This window comes from Rousettus aegyptiacus, unplaced genomic scaffold, assembly GCF_014176215.1.
Source record: "Rousettus aegyptiacus isolate mRouAeg1 unplaced genomic scaffold, mRouAeg1.p scaffold_m13_p_1, whole genome shotgun sequence".
NCBI lineage: Eukaryota > Metazoa > Chordata > Mammalia > Chiroptera > Pteropodidae > Rousettus > Rousettus aegyptiacus.
The window spans coordinates 2,971,531-2,989,346 of NW_023416284.1; the positions used below are offsets into that span (position 1 = coordinate 2,971,531).

At 57.3% G+C, this 17,816-nt stretch overlaps 2 protein-coding genes and 1 non-coding gene across 4 annotated transcripts; 2 read left to right on the forward strand and 1 right to left on the reverse strand.

Annotated features, from left to right (window-relative positions):
* Positions 1 to 215: 215 nt before the first annotated feature.
* On the reverse strand, positions 216 to 8,607 carry ICMT (isoprenylcysteine carboxyl methyltransferase). 2 transcript variants are annotated; one of them, XM_016165351.2, is made up of 5 exons: positions 8,354 to 8,602; positions 7,489 to 7,577; positions 6,396 to 6,565; positions 5,414 to 5,631; positions 216 to 3,462 (listed from the first exon to the last, which is right to left on the reverse strand). In XM_016165351.2, exons 1-5 carry the CDS (start codon positions 8,546 to 8,548, stop codon positions 3,280 to 3,282), a joined length of 855 nt encoding a protein of 284 aa, XP_016020837.1. In that variant the 5' UTR covers positions 8,549 to 8,602; the 3' UTR covers positions 216 to 3,279. The 2 variants fall into 2 exon arrangements, with proteins under 2 accessions (XP_016020837.1, XP_036083973.1); XM_036228080.1 differs by lacking the exon at positions 216 to 3,462 and adding an exon at positions 3,485 to 3,717 and having other exon boundaries at positions 8,354 to 8,607.
* A 2,792-nt stretch (positions 8,608 to 11,399) lies between these two features.
* Positions 11,400 to 11,503, forward strand: LOC118606453. Its single transcript, XR_004952405.1, has one exon. It is a non-coding gene; the product is annotated as a U6 spliceosomal RNA (small nuclear RNA).
* Positions 11,504 to 15,911: 4,408 nt separating this feature from the next.
* HES3 (hes family bHLH transcription factor 3) lies at positions 15,912 to 16,948 on the forward strand. Its single transcript, XM_016165321.2, has 3 exons — positions 15,912 to 15,992; positions 16,096 to 16,177; positions 16,575 to 16,948. Exons 1-3 carry the CDS (start codon positions 15,912 to 15,914, stop codon positions 16,946 to 16,948), a joined length of 537 nt encoding a protein of 178 aa, XP_016020807.2.
* Positions 16,949 to 17,816: the final 868 nt, after the last annotated feature.

Below are 17,816 nucleotides of genomic sequence, written 5' to 3' on the forward strand. Positions count from 1 at the left end.
GGTGCCAGCCCGGCGTGCGCGGGCCAGGGCATCGCCAACTCCCCGGCAGCCAGGAGGGCGGGAAAGCCCGCCGCTGCCAACCGGTGAGAGGCGGCTGTTGGGAACTGAATCGAGTAGGCAAAACACCTCTGGTTTTATGCTGTACATTCTGGACATTGCTTAGCTGGAAGGGACGTGACCTTAGCGCTTCTGCATCCCAAACAATCACACTGTCATTCGTAGTGAAATCAAGTACAGTTTTATTTACGAATCGGAAAGAATATCAGTATCTGTGAAAGAAAATCTAATTTAAAATATTTAAATAAACATTTCTGCATGTAAAAAGAAGAGTAGAATAATTACTCCATTAAGTTACTCTCCTGGCTACGGGCAGCTTCCCAGAGCCGGCGCTCGGGGCGCCCCCGCCCGGCAGCCGGTCTTCCAGGCCCAGGACGCTGCTGTCAAGCTTTCGTAGCAGGGGACAGAGCAAGCCTCTCCCACCACGCCTGCGAGGCTGAGGCTGCTTAGCCTCACCGCGTCACTACGGAAGCAAAAATGGCGGGAGATCACAGCTAGCTAAGGCAGTAAGAAAGTGCAGAGGAGGGACAGTGGTTTCCTGTACCTCTTGCTGAGGGACCGCCACCACCACGAGCTGTGCCGAGACCCCACTGAGCCTAGCCTGTTACCGCGGCGTGGATGGAGGAGCTGAACCGATTACTTTTAGGCTCCAGAAGCAGTTCACGCCAACGCAGGGCGCTGGGGCTGTGCCCTCTGGCTCTCTGCCAGGCTCACCCCTCTTCCCCGCAAACCGCCCTCCTCAGCGCAACCTGCGATTCCTTGTACAAGGTGTCATTTTACGCGGCTTCCAAGGAGCTTTGTTCCGTGCAGTGCCTGTGTTCCACTTAAGATTTTCCACCTTAAAACCCATGATGGAAAACAAAATCTCCTGACAGTTTCTTAATTTGAGGGAGCTGGAGACGTGGCCTTAACCCGAAAAGCTTTCGGGAATACCCAAAAGCCTGCACCTCATTAACCTGATTCTCTGCGTGCACAGTCACTGCTAAATTTATACAGTTAAAAATAATCTGAAGGTCTCAGTACTAGATGAAAGTCAATCGCTTGTCAAACCCTGTCCCTAAAGAGCTCATCTTTTATCCCTAAGTAATTGCCCACTTCCGCCCTGGGGTTACAAAGCTGGGTGTGAATGTCCTCGCTACCTGCACCCACAGGATTGCTCTTTGAAGCAGAGCATGTCAAGCCTCCGGTGGCATAAGGGCAGCGTCTCCCTGGAGCGCCCCTGCTGAGCTCCTGGCCCAGCAGAACGGTGGAGGCCACTGCCTCCGACTTCCCACCCATGAAGCTAGAGCTGCCCATCCGCTGCTCCCCGGCTACTAAAAAGACAACTTCACAGCCCGGAAGCATCGCTAGAGCTGGGCCCACGCCCACTCGATGCAGCAAGGAAGCGGCCTTCCTCAAGGACCTGGGGACGGCGGCCACCCCCAACCGCCCCTCCACTCTGTAGTCCTACTGAGTGGCATTTGCTTCGCCAAGCGCGGTCTGGAGAACACACTTAGAACCCATCCGGCTTGAGTTTGCAAAGTGCATGCTGACGTCCCATGGGGAGTGACGTCCCAGGGAAGCTGCCGCCAAGGGCTCCGGCATCAGCGGCCGTGGCCAGCTGACCACACCACCCCCCTGAGGGCCGCTGGTCAGGTCTCTAGTTCCTCACGCTAGCGAGTGTCACAGCAGTAATCGACAAACCCAAAAACCTCTTTGGTATACTTAACAAAGAAGAATTACTTAGGCCATGAAATCTAGAAATCAGTACTATTTTGAGTTGGTAAAATGCTCTTTTGAACACACATGTCCGGGATCTGGTACAGTTCACCGAATGTCCATTTTTGTGTAACTCTTAGACAGTATCCATTCCATTCATGTCCTCTCTCTCATCTAAGTATTAAAAACGTTTGACATCGTTCCTCTAAGTCTTCACGACTCCCTTGTGAGGTAGGTGGTATTGACCCCATTCTACAAATGGGGGGTCTAGGCACAGAAAGGTAAAGTGGCTGCTCAAAAGCTGTGTGGCGTGGCCGAGTTGTGCCCGGCTAGGGGCCATGGCCGCCTTCACGTTCACACGTCCTCAGTGCCGCTCTCACACTGAGACCAAGTTCCCATGCAGTCCAGGATGAGCGAGGGTCTTCAAAGTGTGTCTGCTTGACTCATAAAGCCAACCGATCTCCCCAAACTTGAAAAACAAAAATATGACTAAATCTCAGTTGGGATAAGTTGCTCTATTTCAGACTTTCATGAGTCAGCCTGCCTGAATTTTGTAGTGTGTGTTCCCCTTCGGAAGACAGTTTGAAATAGCGTTAGGGACGATGAACTTTTGAGAACAACACATAGAAATCAATAGTTAATAGATTTAAATCAAAACACAAAACTATTGGCTATAAAATATGAATAAAACCTCAAGAAAATGGAGAGCAGTATTTGTTAGCATTTACCAACGCCTTGCACAGAGGTGATCCGTGAGCATTTCTTAGGCTAAAGGGAAATGACACACTTTGACATGCCTGTCACTGATAACAGCCCCTTCTTGGGAGACAAGCAGGAGCCCGTGGTCGCCCAGAGCTGCTCGGCCCAACGGTCTGCGTGTTGGTGCTTCCCTTCTGCCAAATAAAGGTTGGAGTCCCCTTTGAATTTATACTGCGATTTATAAAAAATAGATATGTAAATACAGTTAAATATACGAAAAGCCAAAGTGCCTTATAAGGAAGTGTCTATAAAACTGCAGAGATGCTCATGCACTCACAGACAGAAATGAGGGGGTTAAAGCTCTGCTGTTTGTGTTTCTCGGTTGAAGATTCTGAATGTATTTCTAACGCTAAAAGCACTGATGCCCACGCCCCGCTCCTGCTGAAGAAGCCTCACTCACAGGAATGAGTCCGCCTCTCCCAAGGGGTCCTGGTCACAGCCTGAACATGCTGTGGCCTGGAAGGGACGGCACGTGGCCTGGGTTCGCGCCGGGGCACGTCTGGAGGGCGCTGCTGGATATTGCTGTTATTCGCTCCTTGTCCGTCTTGAACCTACACCCCATCTTGACTCAGCCCCAAGACAGACTGCTCTGGGAAGTCGGTGGGGCCGTTGGGCCTCCGCCCTTCTGACCATCTGGCCCTGAGCGATATTCCAGAGAGTAATTGAGGAATTGAAAATTAAGAAAATCTGTTCCGCGGAGTGGCCGACCACAGGTCGTTCTGTCCTGGGCTGCGTGTGGCGGGAGGCGCCCCGGCCCGCGGTGTGTCATAGGCCCACCTTGACCCCGTTTATAAAAGGCAGGCCCGTGGGCACCCGCTTCTTATACTCCAGGTACTCATCGCCAAAGAAGTGAATCAGTGAGATTTCCTCCTCTTCTGTTCGATCGCGGAAGAAGCGCCACACCGTCAGGGCGTAGCCAACGCCACAGATGGGGTTGCACAGCACCACCTGGCAGGGACCACAAAGGTGACCAGGGTCAGGGGGACCGCCGCTGTGAGCCCGCGCGCCGTCTGCTCGTCAAACACCCACAGGGGGCTTCCCGCCAAGGGCCCGCGAGGCTGGGAAACGAGAAGGGTCTGCGGGCCGCCGCCAGGGAGCCATGACGGGAAATCACGCAGTCACTTCCCCACTGGAACGGAACCCTCGTCGCTGTGGCTTCTCTCACACCCTTTTCAGACACTCGTCCCCCGTGCCCGAGGTCATCTATTAAAAGGAAAGACTAAGCTCCCGGACGTCAACCCTCAAGTCAGGGGGCAACAGCTACCCCTACTCCCACCTCCACTGATTCACGCGGTGCACACTGCCTTCCCGCATGGCTCCTAGCCTGTCGCCTGCCCGTCCCACCTCACGGCTGCTTGGCCCCCTGCCTCCAGCCCCAGAGCCTACCCATGCCCCCTGCTGCCAACTGAGCTTCCAAAATCACTCATCATCAAATCGCCTCGGGGCACAAAGGGGCCTAACCCGGCCGCCTTTGGCCTGCCCCTGCCCCCACCGCAGCGCGTCCCCTTTGGCTGCCTCGTCCCTCCCTACTCCTGTGGTCTCATCACTTCTTTTGGGAACTGACCAAGCGCCTAACAGTCCCTCCAGGCCAAGAGCATCCCCCAGCTCTCGGGGAACTTCCGTGCTGCTCGGAGCTTCCGTGCTGCTTGGAGAGCCCACCGCCCACTTCTGCCCTCGGGACGTGTATCCTCCCCAAGTGCATGACGTCCCCTAAGAGAGCCAGGCACATGGCCTCAACTTCTCATTCTTGCCACTGTACAGTTCCCAGCACACGCTCGGCCACGCAGCACCCACAGCGGACAGGAGGTGCTGCTGCCGCCCCACCTAACTCGCGAGGAAAGGGAGGCCGATCAGTGAATGCCAGAGCCACGGCGGGCCTGGTCAGCGAGTCCAGGGCCCGTGCCCACGCGCGGGGCAGGCACGCGCAGCCTCTCGGCCCCCCGGCGGGGTTTCCCAGCCTCGGGCCACGACCTGTTACTGAGCCCTGGAACCAATCTGTGCGTTATAACCAGCATTCCAGACAGTAACGAGATAGAAACCAGGCTGCTCTGTACGCAGCGAGGGTGTCACTCGTTCCGGGAAAGACTCGCTCCGTTTTCACACATACGTGTGTGCTGGGTCAAAGTGTGAAAAGGTGTATGGTCAAGTATAAAAACTCTCAACTTAGTCCTTAGGTGTACAGTTAACATTTATGCAGATTACACGACTCGACTGTAACTGATTGGTTCCCAGGGAATATGACTGATTGTTAATGCAGGAATCTTAAATTTCAGAAATGCAAGTTTTTCAGTAGATGCTGTGGAGTGACCACTAGAGAGTCCCCAAGGGACCATGCATGCAGGACAGAGTTTTCTAAACTCTATTCACATTCTCTGGCCAAGCCCTTCCCGGACCAAGACAACAAGGCTCCGTCTTCAGCCTGAGAGGGAACAAACCTCTGTAGCTCAGGTTAAGCCCAATACATGACCTTGGCCTCATCGAAAGCAGCTTCTAATGAAAATCAGCTAAGCTGCCACTCGAATGGCAGCGCCATCTCCGTCCTCACCCCAATGGGGTGCTCCAGATCGAAGGTAAAGAGGCAGAGAAGGGTAGGCAGATGGGGTGACGGCACTCAGTCACCGAGAGCTTACACGTTTAGGACGCCCAGATTTTAAGTACATGGTAAAAAATGTTAAGGACTTTTTTTTACCTTTGGACTTGTGTTTAGTTATCGGTTGCAATATGACAGGGAGCACACACACCTATTTAAAGAGAACCAAAGACCCTGTGAACACTCTGAAACCTGCTGCATGGTGCACTTTGAAATGGTGGGTTTTACGGTATATGAATTATATGTTGATTAAAAAAAGTAAAAAAAGAAAAAGATCCAAGGAGACCAGTATCACATCTGACACTGTACCTGAGTTCCAATGCTCCAGTAAAACCACCCGACGTAAGAAGGATGCCGGAACCAGGCGTACACTCCACTTGTCACTAGGGTATGGGTTTCCGATTTCTCATTCTGCACCACGTGGTTGAAATTGGAACCAGCTGTGAACATTGCTGCTTTCCTCAGACACTCTCCAAAGACCACCATGAGCAGGCCCGTGGCGCTGAGCCAGGTGATCTGCTTCAGCTCTGCAGGAGACGGGGGGACAAACGGGAGGTGAAGACACGGGACTGTTGAGTTTCCCCTCTGGATGCTTAAAATGAACCTGTTTTCCCAAAGACAGGAACAGCTGCAAGCACGCTAGTGGGCAATTAGCACTCGCCATCACATTAAAATTTAAGTCTAAGCATAATACATTCCCCGGAGTTGCGCTGTCCATCCATTTAAAGTGCCAATAATGCAATTACAGCGCCATGGCACAGAGCTGATGGACTCTCATTCCACCTCCTCCGCCACATGCTCCCGTCCTCCCCTTGGAGACTAGGACAGCTAAGTGATACAGAGAAGGACCCAGTGTTTCCCGCCTTGGCCCCTTATCGAATCCTGGGAACTACACCATTTGATTGAATTTGTTATGGGAAGTTCGACTGGAGAGTAGGTTCCTGACACAGAGGCTTTTGCTAATACAATCTTCATATGGAAGGTCTCAAGTCACAGAAAACGAAGAGATCCAAATCTCGTCTGACTGTAAAATTAGGATTACAGCTATCAACGGTAGGAACTTCCTATCAGATGGCGTACTACATTATGCAAGGCTTAGGACAGAAGGTCAATCTGTCCTCGATTCGAAATCCAGAAGCGGAATTCACAAGCCCGTCCTTTATAAAGAGCTTAGTGAGGATAGAGGTCTGGGGAAAGTCACTCGGGGAGATTAGATCTGAGAGGTGAACCCACATCACTGTCCTCAGCCTGCGTGGAAGCCACCCACCTCCCCTCCAAAGGGCACACTGACCTGGCCAGAAGAAGTTTTCAAGTGTGAACTCTATCCAAGAAGAAAGAGCAGCTACTGTGTACTCCAGACTGTGATTCAGGAGAAAGGAATCCAAGGACAGACTCTTGGGATTATTGACTGCTGTGACTAAGTATTCAGAATAGTGGAACAGTGACAGGGAGCACATATACCTATTTAAAACAAACAAAAAAAGGTAAGTTGGAGCAAGGGAATCAAGTTAGCTATAAGTCAAAGTACAAATGTGGGTCTGTGGAACTGGCCCTGAATTCTATTTTGAGGTCCTGTTATCACCTGTCTGAGAGTGGACCTCAGGCACCTATATGTAGCATTCATTACTCCCTCAGATTTGCAGAAACTGGGGTTTTAAAGAGACTACACTTTGAATGTCATAGGCAAAAAACAAACATAGGTGAGGAAGGCATTATGGGCCCTTCGGACCTTTAAAAATTACTCTACACACAGTAAAACATGAAAAAGGGGAATCACAAAATACAGTAGTGATGTATGTCAAATACAAAAATTCAAAAAACTGAAAGTATCCCAGCAACAAAGGTTTAGATGGCTCACAGTGTTGATAATAGGAGATAAAGCTTTTTATATTGAAGCTGCTGGTTTATATCCAGGTCACGGACTAGAAGGCTCAAGGGACTGAAATCCGTGTAGGGAAAAATCCTACACAGGCCGTGGGGGACACGCTTAATGAGACCGAGGAGAAACTGGAGATGGAAGGGGCCTGTGAAGGTGAGCCAGAGCCCTGCCCCTTCCCATCACTGAGGAACTGGACCCTCTTCCAGGAAGGGCTCATCACATTACTGAATGGGTCCCAGCAGCTGCAGCTCCAGGTGAGGACACCTGTGGGAAGGGTGCCAGGGAGACCCATTTCTGCTTGCAGCAGAAGCCAACAGATGGGCACAAGCTCTTAAGGTCCAAGATGTGGGAATCTAGGTGGAAGATAGAGACCTCATTTCCACAGACCCCTAAACAGCCTTCAGTCAGTCAGAGACAAGGAGATCCAAGGATAATGGAATGCCACCACTGACCCTCGATCCGCCCACCCCAGCCTCAATCCCACTGTTCCCAAAGGACTTCTTACCAGCCAAAGTGATTCCAAGAAGACTGGCTAAAACTTAGCAGCACCCCGCAGCCAAACACGAAGCCAAGGAAGCAAGCTCGGATGGCTATCTAAAAGGGACCCAAAGAAGCTGTCACCTGGCTGTTCTATGAGCATACATCCTACTTCCTGGGATAAGTATGCCACTGGCAAGCACGGAGAGCCATTTACTCAGAAGTTAAGAGGGCCAAGCACGGGTGCCTCGGGTCCAATCCCGCACCCACCCCTCTCTGAGGTGCAGCCTCGGGCGGCTTAACCTCTCTGGACCTTGTTTTCCCCACCTACACGATGGGGGCAATGACAGTACCTACCTTTTAGAAATGCCGTGAGGGTAACCCATGTAAAGCACTTTAAGAGTAAATGCTACATAAGTTTTAGCTGCCATCATAATTATTGTCGCTATTATTAATCAGGGCCGTGGGGAAACTGCCAGAACCTAATTCATCGGCAGGATTCTCCCAAGTCCACGCAGCGAACCACGTCGGGGCTCCCGGGACTCTGAGCCCGGCCCCCTTCCCGTAACTGCGGGGCCTCTGACCTCGGCCTTGGCAGCAGGTATGTCTCCACACCTTAAATTACGTAAAAGAACTCGTAGGCTGGCTGGCTCACTCCCCAACCCACGCGCAGCTGCCGCACCGCTCCCACTGCCGTTTCCCACCGGCTCCGCCGAGTAGGGGGGCCTGCGCCCCACGCCCCCGAGCCTGCGAGGCGGAGTCCCTCCTGCCACCTGGACACGCGGCTAACGAACACGCCGGGGAAAGGAGCCCCTCTCCCGGTCGCCCCCGACCCGGACCCCGGGAGCAAGGTGCCCGCGCGCCGCGCCCAGCCCGCCCGGCCCCGGCCGCACCTGGTAGCGCGGCGGCCGGTAGAGCAGCAGCAGCAGCGCGTTGAGCCCCGTCACGTAGAGCACCAGCCCGGTGCGGCCCTGCAGGCCGGCGCGCGTGAGCAGCGGCAGCGCGAGCACCGAGGCGCCCAGCAGGAAGGTGGCGAGGCTGAGGCGCGCCTCGGAGCCCGGCGGAGCCCGCGCCGAGCAGCCCGCCATGGCGCAGGGCGGCCGACGAGCGGGCGGCGGCGCCAGCTGTAGCCAGGGGAAACCCGCCCGCCACGCCTGCGCACTGCGCCGCCGCCGCCGGCCCGGAAGGAGCTGCCGGGCGCCTCGCGCCGCGCGTGAGCTCTCGCGATACCGCCGCGCCGCGCGGCTGGGGCCCGAATTTGGCGGGAGCGCCCCGCCCCCGGGGACGCCCCGCCCCTCGTCCCCGCCCCTTGGGGACCTGCGCACACAGGCCCAGCCGCGGCCGGCGGGGCGGGGGCTGCAGGGCGCCTGGGTCCCGGGCCGAGGAGGAACCGCTGGCGTGTGCCAGGCGTCGGCCCCAACTCCAGGACGTCCCTGACCGAGGAATCGTGCGAAATATGAAGAGACCCCACCCCCGCGCGGTTCTGTCCCAAACTGACACCTTCCGCGAGCAGCCGCGAGCGGGGCCGGTCCCATCCCCCACCCCTAGGAGTCCGCACGCAGGGACCCAGCGCGGTGACCCTTCCCCGCCCGCCTTCGGCAGGGTCCCTGAGCGCCCGCTGAGAGCTCACGCTGCGCCGGCCTGGGTACACTGCCCTTAGGGCACCCTAAAACCCAGCCCTGGGCATCCACGAATGACCGCCCACTTCAGTTCCGGTTGAGGAAGAATATTGGCGGATGGTGAAACGACTCATGTATTACGTTTCTTAAAAGGCAGAATTCAAAACTTTACAGTATGACTCCGACTTCACTTAGGAAAAAAAGTTATGTGCGAGTTTGACTGAAATAGAAGCCAAAATTATTTAACAATGGTTACTTTCAGGTAGTAAAACTCCAAGTGACTTTTATTTTCTTTTTTATGTTTTTCTATTTTCCATATTGCCTACAATCAACATATATTGCTTTTGTAATCAGAAACTGCTCTTTACTTTTTTAAAGGGTTACTGCCCCCACCTGGGGAGCTACAGAGCCCTGGTGGAGGAGAAAGGCAGGTCAGCAAAATGACTAGAAAAAACTATGGCGGGGTGAGAGTGAGGCAGGAGCCCAGTAAGGATGGAGAGAGGGACAGCAGCAAGGGACCATGGGTGAGCGGGCCAGAGGGTTAAAAGTCTGCATGGAAGAGATGCCGCAGCTAGGTCTTGGGGCCCTCGGGGACCTGCAGCCTGCCTGCCGCTGGAAATTAGAGCAAGGGCATTTAAGGGAAGGGAGGGAGGGAAAGCGGGCACAGTTTGCAGTCACAGAAGCAGGAGAAAACAAACCTGAGACAAAATAGGGGACAGGCCCCACGGGAGGCTGGAACCCAGTATCCTGGGTCAGACAGCACTGAGGCCAGGCAGGCTGAGCCCCTGGCTGCTCTCTCTCCTCTGTCCCCACAGGATCTGACAAAAGGAGGCCTGGCATTTGGGCGGCCGGGCTTAGGGAGGGACAGAGAGCCTGGGCTAGAATCTTGGCTAGAATCACTGCTGCAGTCCTGCTTTGTGACCTTGGGCAAATCAACTCTACGAGCCTCAGTTTCTGTAAAGTGATGATCCCGATTTCACTGTCAGGTATTGACAACATTTTTTAAAGCCTAGTGTCACATTTAAATGGTGCTCAGAAGACATTTGCTAAACTCAGTTGATGGTAATTGAAAGATTTAATGTTTTAAAACCCAAAGTTACTTAGTACTATGTAGGAAGGAGGCCTGGCCACTATGCCAAGCTCCTGCCTTTGCCCAGTTTCTCAGTCTCCCCAACTCAAGAATTCGCCCTCTGCACCAGGATGCTTCGGCGCCACTAGAGGGCACTCGTTGCATACTCACTCCTGGGAATGAGTCTGGTCCTCACGCAGAGAGCTAGCTGCTCCTAGGAAGCTCCGTCTCTGGCCATTGGCTTCTGCTCTGCACAATGACTTTTGGCCCTGATTCCCCACCCTCCCCCCATGACCATCCCTGTTCTGGGGACAGAGTAATGTAATCCAGACTGGAGAGCCTAAGCAATCCTCTCTCCTCTTCCCATCACTTCCCCTTAGACCCTACCAACCACATCTTGGAGAAAGGAAAAAGGGAAGACAGTCCTCTCCCAGATAGGGCCAGACCAGAGGGAGGGGGAATTTTTAGAAGTCACTGGAGTTGCTGAATCTATCAGGGCCCAGGGCTCACAGGCCAGTGATGGAGGAGAAATGCAAGTAAGCAAATATGCACACACTGGCACAGGCCCAGAGACAGTAACGCAGAGATACACACAGGCATACAGAGAAACAGCAATTCACACAGAAATACAGGCAGAAACACACACAGACCTGCTTTCCCACTAGAGAGGAAAGCAATCGGATCAGACAAATCCACTCTGCACCCAGCTCTCCCGTGTGATCCGTTTGTCATGCCCCGGGCCAGGGGAAAAACAAGCCTATAAAAACATAAGAAAATAAAAGAGAACTCAGCCCTGGGATGCCTCAATGCCTTTTTTTTTTTTTTTTTTTTTTTTTTTTTTGTAAATAAGCATTTGAATGTGTTTTGTTCTAGGAGTTGTGAGGCAAGCACAAAGGCAGCCCTTTCTCATGCAGGAAGATCCCTCTGTAGGCTCCCCCCAAACTCCCTCCCCCACCCCTGCCCCCGCCCCCCCATCCTGCTTTCCACCCACCACTTGAGGTGGCTCTCCATCCTGCCTGAAGTCAGATTCCCTCCTGTTTAAAGAGTCCTAAGGACCACCTCAATTTTTCCAAGTTAAACTGCAGGCTGAGACGGAACCAGGTTTCCTTTTCTTAAATCGGGTGGCTTTACGGAGCAGGAGAGACCATGGGGAGGGGGCGCTGCTGCAGAGCAAGCGGGAGGCAGGTGCGAGGACGAGCGTTAATGAAGCACCTCGACCCACCCAGCTCCCCGGGAGGAGGTTCGCTCCTCGTGCTCACTTTGACAGCACATATACTAACACTGGGATGCTGCGGAGATTAGCACGGCCCCTGCCCAAGGACGACGCGCAGGTTCATGAAGCGCTCTGTGTTTAAAAAAAAAAAAAAAAAAAAAAGTTTGCTCCTCTCCAAGCTTGACGACAAGTAGAAAAAAGTCCAAGAGCTGGCCTCTCCCTCCTCCCCGCTGGTGGGTCACCAGTCAGTTGTTGTTAGAGTGGCCTCCTGGGCCCCTTGTCACTCACAGGCCTGGGCCTGTCCAGTTCCCACGTAGATGCCTGAAGGGGCCTGTCCAGTGTGGCTGCAGTTCTTCCCTGGAGGGAATACTGGTCCTCCAAAAGTTTTCTTTCCCCTCCCCTGGCCATCCTGGGCTCCAGGCATGAAAGCCTCCTCTCTCTAGGCAGGAAATGGGTAAATGACGCGTAATTTATGAGCACATCGGCCCCAAGTGCGTAAGTCATAAGTGTACAAAGCGGCCGGGTAAATATTTAAAGATTAGAGCCAACTGGGGAGAAACACAAAAGGCTGGGACAATGGGGGTCTCTCTGAATTCACTCTCCCCGAGCTGGGCCAGCCCGGTTCAGTGTTGATGCACTCACCGGAGTCCCAGCTTTTGTTTCTGGAGGACCCTTGGCTGCCAGGCTATTCGGAGGCCCAACACAGCTAAAGAGAGTTAAACAATTGCAGCCTCTCCAACCCCATCTGCTGACAATCGGCGGAGTCTCTCCAGTGCTTTCGCTGTGTCCCAATAGTTAATTACAGGAGCAATCCATCCCTTCATTCTGCTTTGAAATGCAACCGCAGCGAGAGACAATGCATTCCTCCCGCCAGTCGCCACACCCGCAGTGGCCTTTGCCACATTCACTGGTTGCTTTAAATGCCTGGGGACCGCAGGAAGGAAGGGGTTCACATCCAGTGTGCACAGGGCCGTTACCAGGGATGGCCGTCTAACAAGGCTCTTGTCCGGGGGCCTGCAAACCCCCTCTCCACCTCCTTTCTAGACCTGACCCGTTCTGTAATGTTCTTCTTCTTTTTTTTTTCTTCTTTTGCCAAAGTCAAGAAAGCCAAATGGGGAAGGGAGAACAAAGACACTAGTCGCTTCTCACTTTAAATCCCCCAGCGTGAGCAAGCAGAGGGCTCGGAGTGCTCCTGGCTGACCGCAGGGCTCCGGGATGAGTGACAGCGACCCGGGGCTCCCAAAGCTCTATCTGGACTTGTGCTCCTTTCCAGGCGTCCTGGGGACTCTAGATCCTAAATATGGAAAGGACGTCAGTGGCCTACATCCCAGCTTGCGTAAGCCTGGCTCCTCAGTTGGTCCATGGCCTTCCTGGCAGCTCGAGAGCGCTTCGCCCTGCTAGCTGCCGCAGAGGGCGCGGGGCGAAGCCGCTGCAGCTGTCCCGCCTCGGAAAACGCCTCCCCGCCCTTGCCTGAGTGTGCGTAAGATGCCCAGGCGCGGGACAGGCCAACAGCTTGGGGGAGGGACCGAATCAGGTCCCCAGCCTGGTTTTCCGAGAGCGATCTCGGCACAGACTTATCTACTATTTTTTCCAATGACCTTGCCCGATGCAAAGATCTGTCTTAACTTAGAGGGGGAAGTGGCTGCCCAGAAGAAGGAGCCCAAATTGCAGTAAAGTGGGGATGGGGTGGAGGAAGCTGTCTTCGAGCACAGGAAAATGGGGAGCTGGAGCGTGCACGGGACTCCTTGCAGCCGTGAGGTCTGCGCCACCCTCGGCCGGGGGAGCCGCGCTAGGACTGGGTAAACTCGGAAAGTAGGTTGCAGGAAATCAGCCTAGGTGGCGAGACCCCACCCGGAGGACATGCCGAGCCGGGAAGGAGCGCAGAGCGCGGTGCCGGGGTGGGAGCGGAGGGCAGCGGAGGCGGATGCCGGTGGCGCGGCCGGGGGCGGAGCTTGACGGCTGCGATTCCCGCGCTAGCCAGCCCCGCGGGCCTCGCCTCCTACAGTCAAAGCAGAACATTGCGAATTAGCGCATTTTGCGGTCAATTTTCCACTGCTTAAGAAACATTAAGCCACCTACGTGAGCGGCCCCACCCAGCGCAGCCGGGATCCCGGGGCACGGGCTCGAGAGGAGTGGAGGCCCGAGGGGCTGCAGGTGCGGAGCGAGGGCGGGAGTGGCCCGCTGGCCCCTTTTCGGCGGCCCTAACTCTAAAGCTCTAAAGAGGGGGCGGGCCCGCGCCCCCGCTGCGGGCGGCCAGAGCACGAGTGCCATTGGTTTGCTAATGCACCGGAGTTGAAAGGCGCGGGTGGCGGTTTATGGGGATGGATCATAATTAGAGGACAAATTGCCCCGCTGCTCACGCAGCTCGGAAGCGGGCGCGGGAGGGCGGGGGGCCGCCAGAGCGAGGCGCGCGCCGGGCCTCGGTGCAGATGTGCAGCAGCTGGAAGCCTGCGCGCGGCGGGGCGCCCCGAGTATGGCCCCGAGGGGGCGGGCTCGGACGCAGCTTTGTGGAGCCAGCACAATGCCCTTAACACTCGACTGCCCCCTTTGTGCCGGGCCGCGCCTCCCGCCCTCCCCACAGCATCTTTGTACGGTGCCGCCGCCACCCCGAGCCAGAGTGAGTGCACGGAGGCCGCTCCGGCCCGGCCGGCCTCGGCGCTTTCAAGCTGCCTGGCGCGTGCCAGCGCCCGCCGTCCGGCCTCAGCCGCGTCGCGCGCCCCGGGCCCGGCCCGGATCTGGCTCTCCGGCCCCGCAGCCGGGGGAGAGAAGCACCCCTGGAGCCGCCGGAGCCGCCGGAGCCGCAGCCTCAGCCTGAAAGGAGGGCGGGGCGCGATTCTCCACGCTGCCTGGCGCCTGGGAACGCTGCTCCAGCGCAGGGCCTCCAATATCCCGCGCGGAGGTGGGGGCGGGAGGGATGCCCCGGCCGCAGGGAGCTGGCGTCCCACCCAGAACCTAGCAATTTCCTCTCGCCTTCGCGCGGAGGCCCTGCAAAGGCCGTTTTGTTCATGCTTTTTTCGCAGGGCTCCACCGCAGAACTTCTGCGTCGGCGCGACTGCCCCACCGACCTCCTAAGCAGCGGTGGGGGTCTGCATTACTCGAAATCCCATTTTTCCAACCCTAAAACTGAGGCTATGAGAGCCCAGGAAAGGGAGTTGTGTAGGTGTGAACGCAGGGTCTCTCCTGGACCTCAGCCTTCTTGTCTGTCACATCTACTGGAGTCCGGCTCCCACCGCCATACTCGGCCAGCGAGGGAGTCCTGGAGTGGGGCCTAACCTGTCCCAGGGCAGGCCTTCCTCCAGTGAGCCCCTTGGGCCTCCAGCTAAGGCCAGAATAATGAAAAGGGGTTGGGGTCCCCGACCTCCTAAAGTGCAAAATGGCGCTCTCCCCAGATGCTGGGTGGTCTTCCCCACGCCACCTCCCGTCTGTTGGGACTCAGAGAAGGCCGGAGGAAAGAAAACCCCAGGCCCTGTGGGGGAGGGGAAAGGTCCTCAGGGTCTGAATTGTCCGGCCTGGAAACCCAGGACTGGAGGTGGGGAAGGCAGTTCTGACTCCCTGGCCTGAGGCTGCCGCAGCTTGCCCCTCACCCCCAAGCTGGAAGAGTGAGTTGGGTCCTAACCAGGCCAGAGGACACCTGAGCCTAGGGTGCACTCTGGTGCAGGGGTGCGCCCAGTCCCAAGGCCCTGAGGTGTAAGCCTGGCTGTGGTCCTGCGGGCGGGCTGCACGCTTTAATGGGACACATGTCGCTGTGTGGCCCCCGCAGGCCCAGCCTGCGCCTGGCTTTGAGTGGCCACAGGCAGAAAATCGCTGCATTGTCCCAACATTAGGGCTGCTAATGCAGCGTTGCCAGTGAGGCCAGAGTGTGAAGCCCGCAGAACGGCCTCGCTAGTGGGTGCTCCCTGCCTCTGCGTCTTCATCAGGCCCAGTGCTCTGACATTAGCAGGGCCCAAAGCTGGCTGGGCCCTTGGTCCCTCCCAGTGGGTGACCCCCACGATGCTCAGAGACAAGAGCAGCAAGGACTAGGCAAGTGGGCCTTGGCCTAGAACCGAGGGACACTGGGAGGGGACAAGGCGAGGAGGGGATGAGCATGGGAGAGGACCCCAGACTTGGGGAGTGGCAGGGGCGAAAGGGATGAAGGAAAGACTGAGAAAGGGTAAAAGGGGTCCTTTGGGAGGGAGGGGGTCTTGGAGGCAAGGCTGAATGAAGCCTGAGCTATGGGAGGGGGTCAGGCAGAGGGAGGTGGGGAATTTCCCAGTGTGTCCCCCTCTTGTCTCCTCCCCCTAGGGGTTCCATGAGTCCAGAATTGTCTCATTGACATGTAAACGAGGGGCCCCTATAAAGGCTGTGCCGCCTCCTGTGGGCGCGAATACGACAACATGGGCACTGAGCCCGAGATCCCGGGCAGCTCCGGCGGCCCCGCCCGCAGATTCCGCAAGGTCTGGGGTTCCGAGGGGCTCAGGGTGGGGGCCCTGCCAGGCCAGTGGGGGCGAAGGGAGAGAGGGCGGTGGCTCTGTCCTCTAACAGCCGCTCGCTCACAGATCTCCAAGCCGCTGATGGAGAAGAAGCGACGGGCACGCATCAATGTGTCGCTGGAGCAGCTCAGGTCGTTGCTGGAGAAACACTATTCACACCAGGTGGGACACAGGGATGTGGCGGTGGTGGCGGGTGACGTGGTCCCCAGCCTCATCCCTTCCAACCCGGGCTGCCCAGCTATGAGCCCTTCCCACGGATCCACAGATCCGGAAACGCAAGTTGGAGAAGGCGGACATCCTGGAGCTGAGCGTCAAGTACATGAAAAGCCTTCAGAACTCGACGCAAGGTAGAAGTGGGCCCTGGAGTGGGTGCGGCGGGGGGTGGGTGGTGGGGGGTGGGAGTGGTGATTTGTGGGAGTCTGAGCCATGCATAAGACAAGGCCAGATAAAGAGGGATGGATGGAGAAGAAAGCTCAGGGCACTGGGCAGCTGGGTGAGTAGAGGAGTCCCGGATCACTGGAGGGAGGAAGTAGCAAAGGCCCGGCAGGCTGTGGAGTTGTAATCTCAATGGGAGACGGTCTGGACCCCCGGGGGGACGTTCGGGTTGCTTCCCTCCCCTCCCGTCTTCTCCGCCCTCCCCCTCCATACTTCTCTCCTCCCCTTCTCTACAACTCTCCTTTTTTTCCTTCTTCTACTCTCCCCTCCCCTTCACATTTCTCGCATCTGCTCCCTTCCTCCCCCCAGGTCTCTGGCCGGTTCCCAGCGGAGCCGAGTACCCGTCCCGCTTCGGAGGCTGTTTATCCGGCGTTCGCCAGCTTCTGCGGCGCGGGGAGGAGGCCGGCGGCGGCCTGCCCTGCCCCCTGGTGCACGAGTGCGCTGTTGGCAGCACCACGGACAGCGTCAGCCCGAGCCCGGATGCTCCTGCCCCGCGCAGCCTCTGCGCCGCTGCTGTTTGGGCCCCTGACCCGGCCGCTGGCGGCTCGCAGTCCCGGCCACCTCTGCTCTTTCTCTCCGGAGGTCTCCCCGGCCTGCCCAGCAGCGTCCCGGCACCGCAGCCGGCGTCTCGCCACTGCGCCGAGAGCCCCGGGCCGAGGCTGCGCCTGTGGCGGCCCTGGTGAAGCGTAGGCGCGTGGCCACGGACTCAAGAGGCCCCTGTCTGCTCTGCGGGCGCAGAGACTGTTTTGAGCGATCCCGTGATGATGGCCGGGACCCCAAACGTCCGTCCTGGTCCCGGGCGCGGGTGGCTGGAAGGGTACCGCGTACCCGCAAACGCGGGAAAATGCACGGAGCCATGGTGGATCCCGGCCTGCGCGCCTAGGCTTAAGCCACCCCCCACCCCAGCCCCGCCTACTCAGGCTAGACCCGCTCTCTTCTCCCACTTCTAGAGGGGCTGGAAGGATGTGCCCGGGACTGCGCCCTTCTCCCAGGGTCCCTGGCGGGCAGCACGCCCTAGCCCCCGCCTCGCAGCCGCGCCGCGGTGGGAAGGTCGCAGTCGGCAGCAGCGCAGAGCAGACCCCTCGCTGCGAGGAGAATCGCCGCCCCGCCCCGGGCCATTCAGCGGGCCGCGGACGCCTGGTTCCCACCGGCACAAAGAGCGCCAGGCCGCGCCCGACCCCGCCCCGCCCCGCGAACCGGGGGCCCCCAGCCTACCCCTACCCTGGACCCTTTCGGCTTCCACGGATGCCCACCCACTCCACGTGGCACCGCCCACCCCGTAGGCGCGCTCCAAGGCCCGCCCCTCCAAGAAGCACCGCCCCGAGCTCCCCCTGCTCTTCTGCGCGCTCCGCACTCTGGCCCCGCCCCGCGAGGTGCTCCGCCCACCTCCCCGCCCACTCGGTGCCTTGCTTCACGCGGCTCCTGGGGCGACCCCGCGCACTGCCGCGCCAGCTTGAGGGCCGCCGAAGTCAAGTCAGGCTCCTTCCGTAAGAGTTCACCATTTCCCACTCAGCAAAGACCAAGGCCCTGCAGAGCCCCGGCCTCGGGACC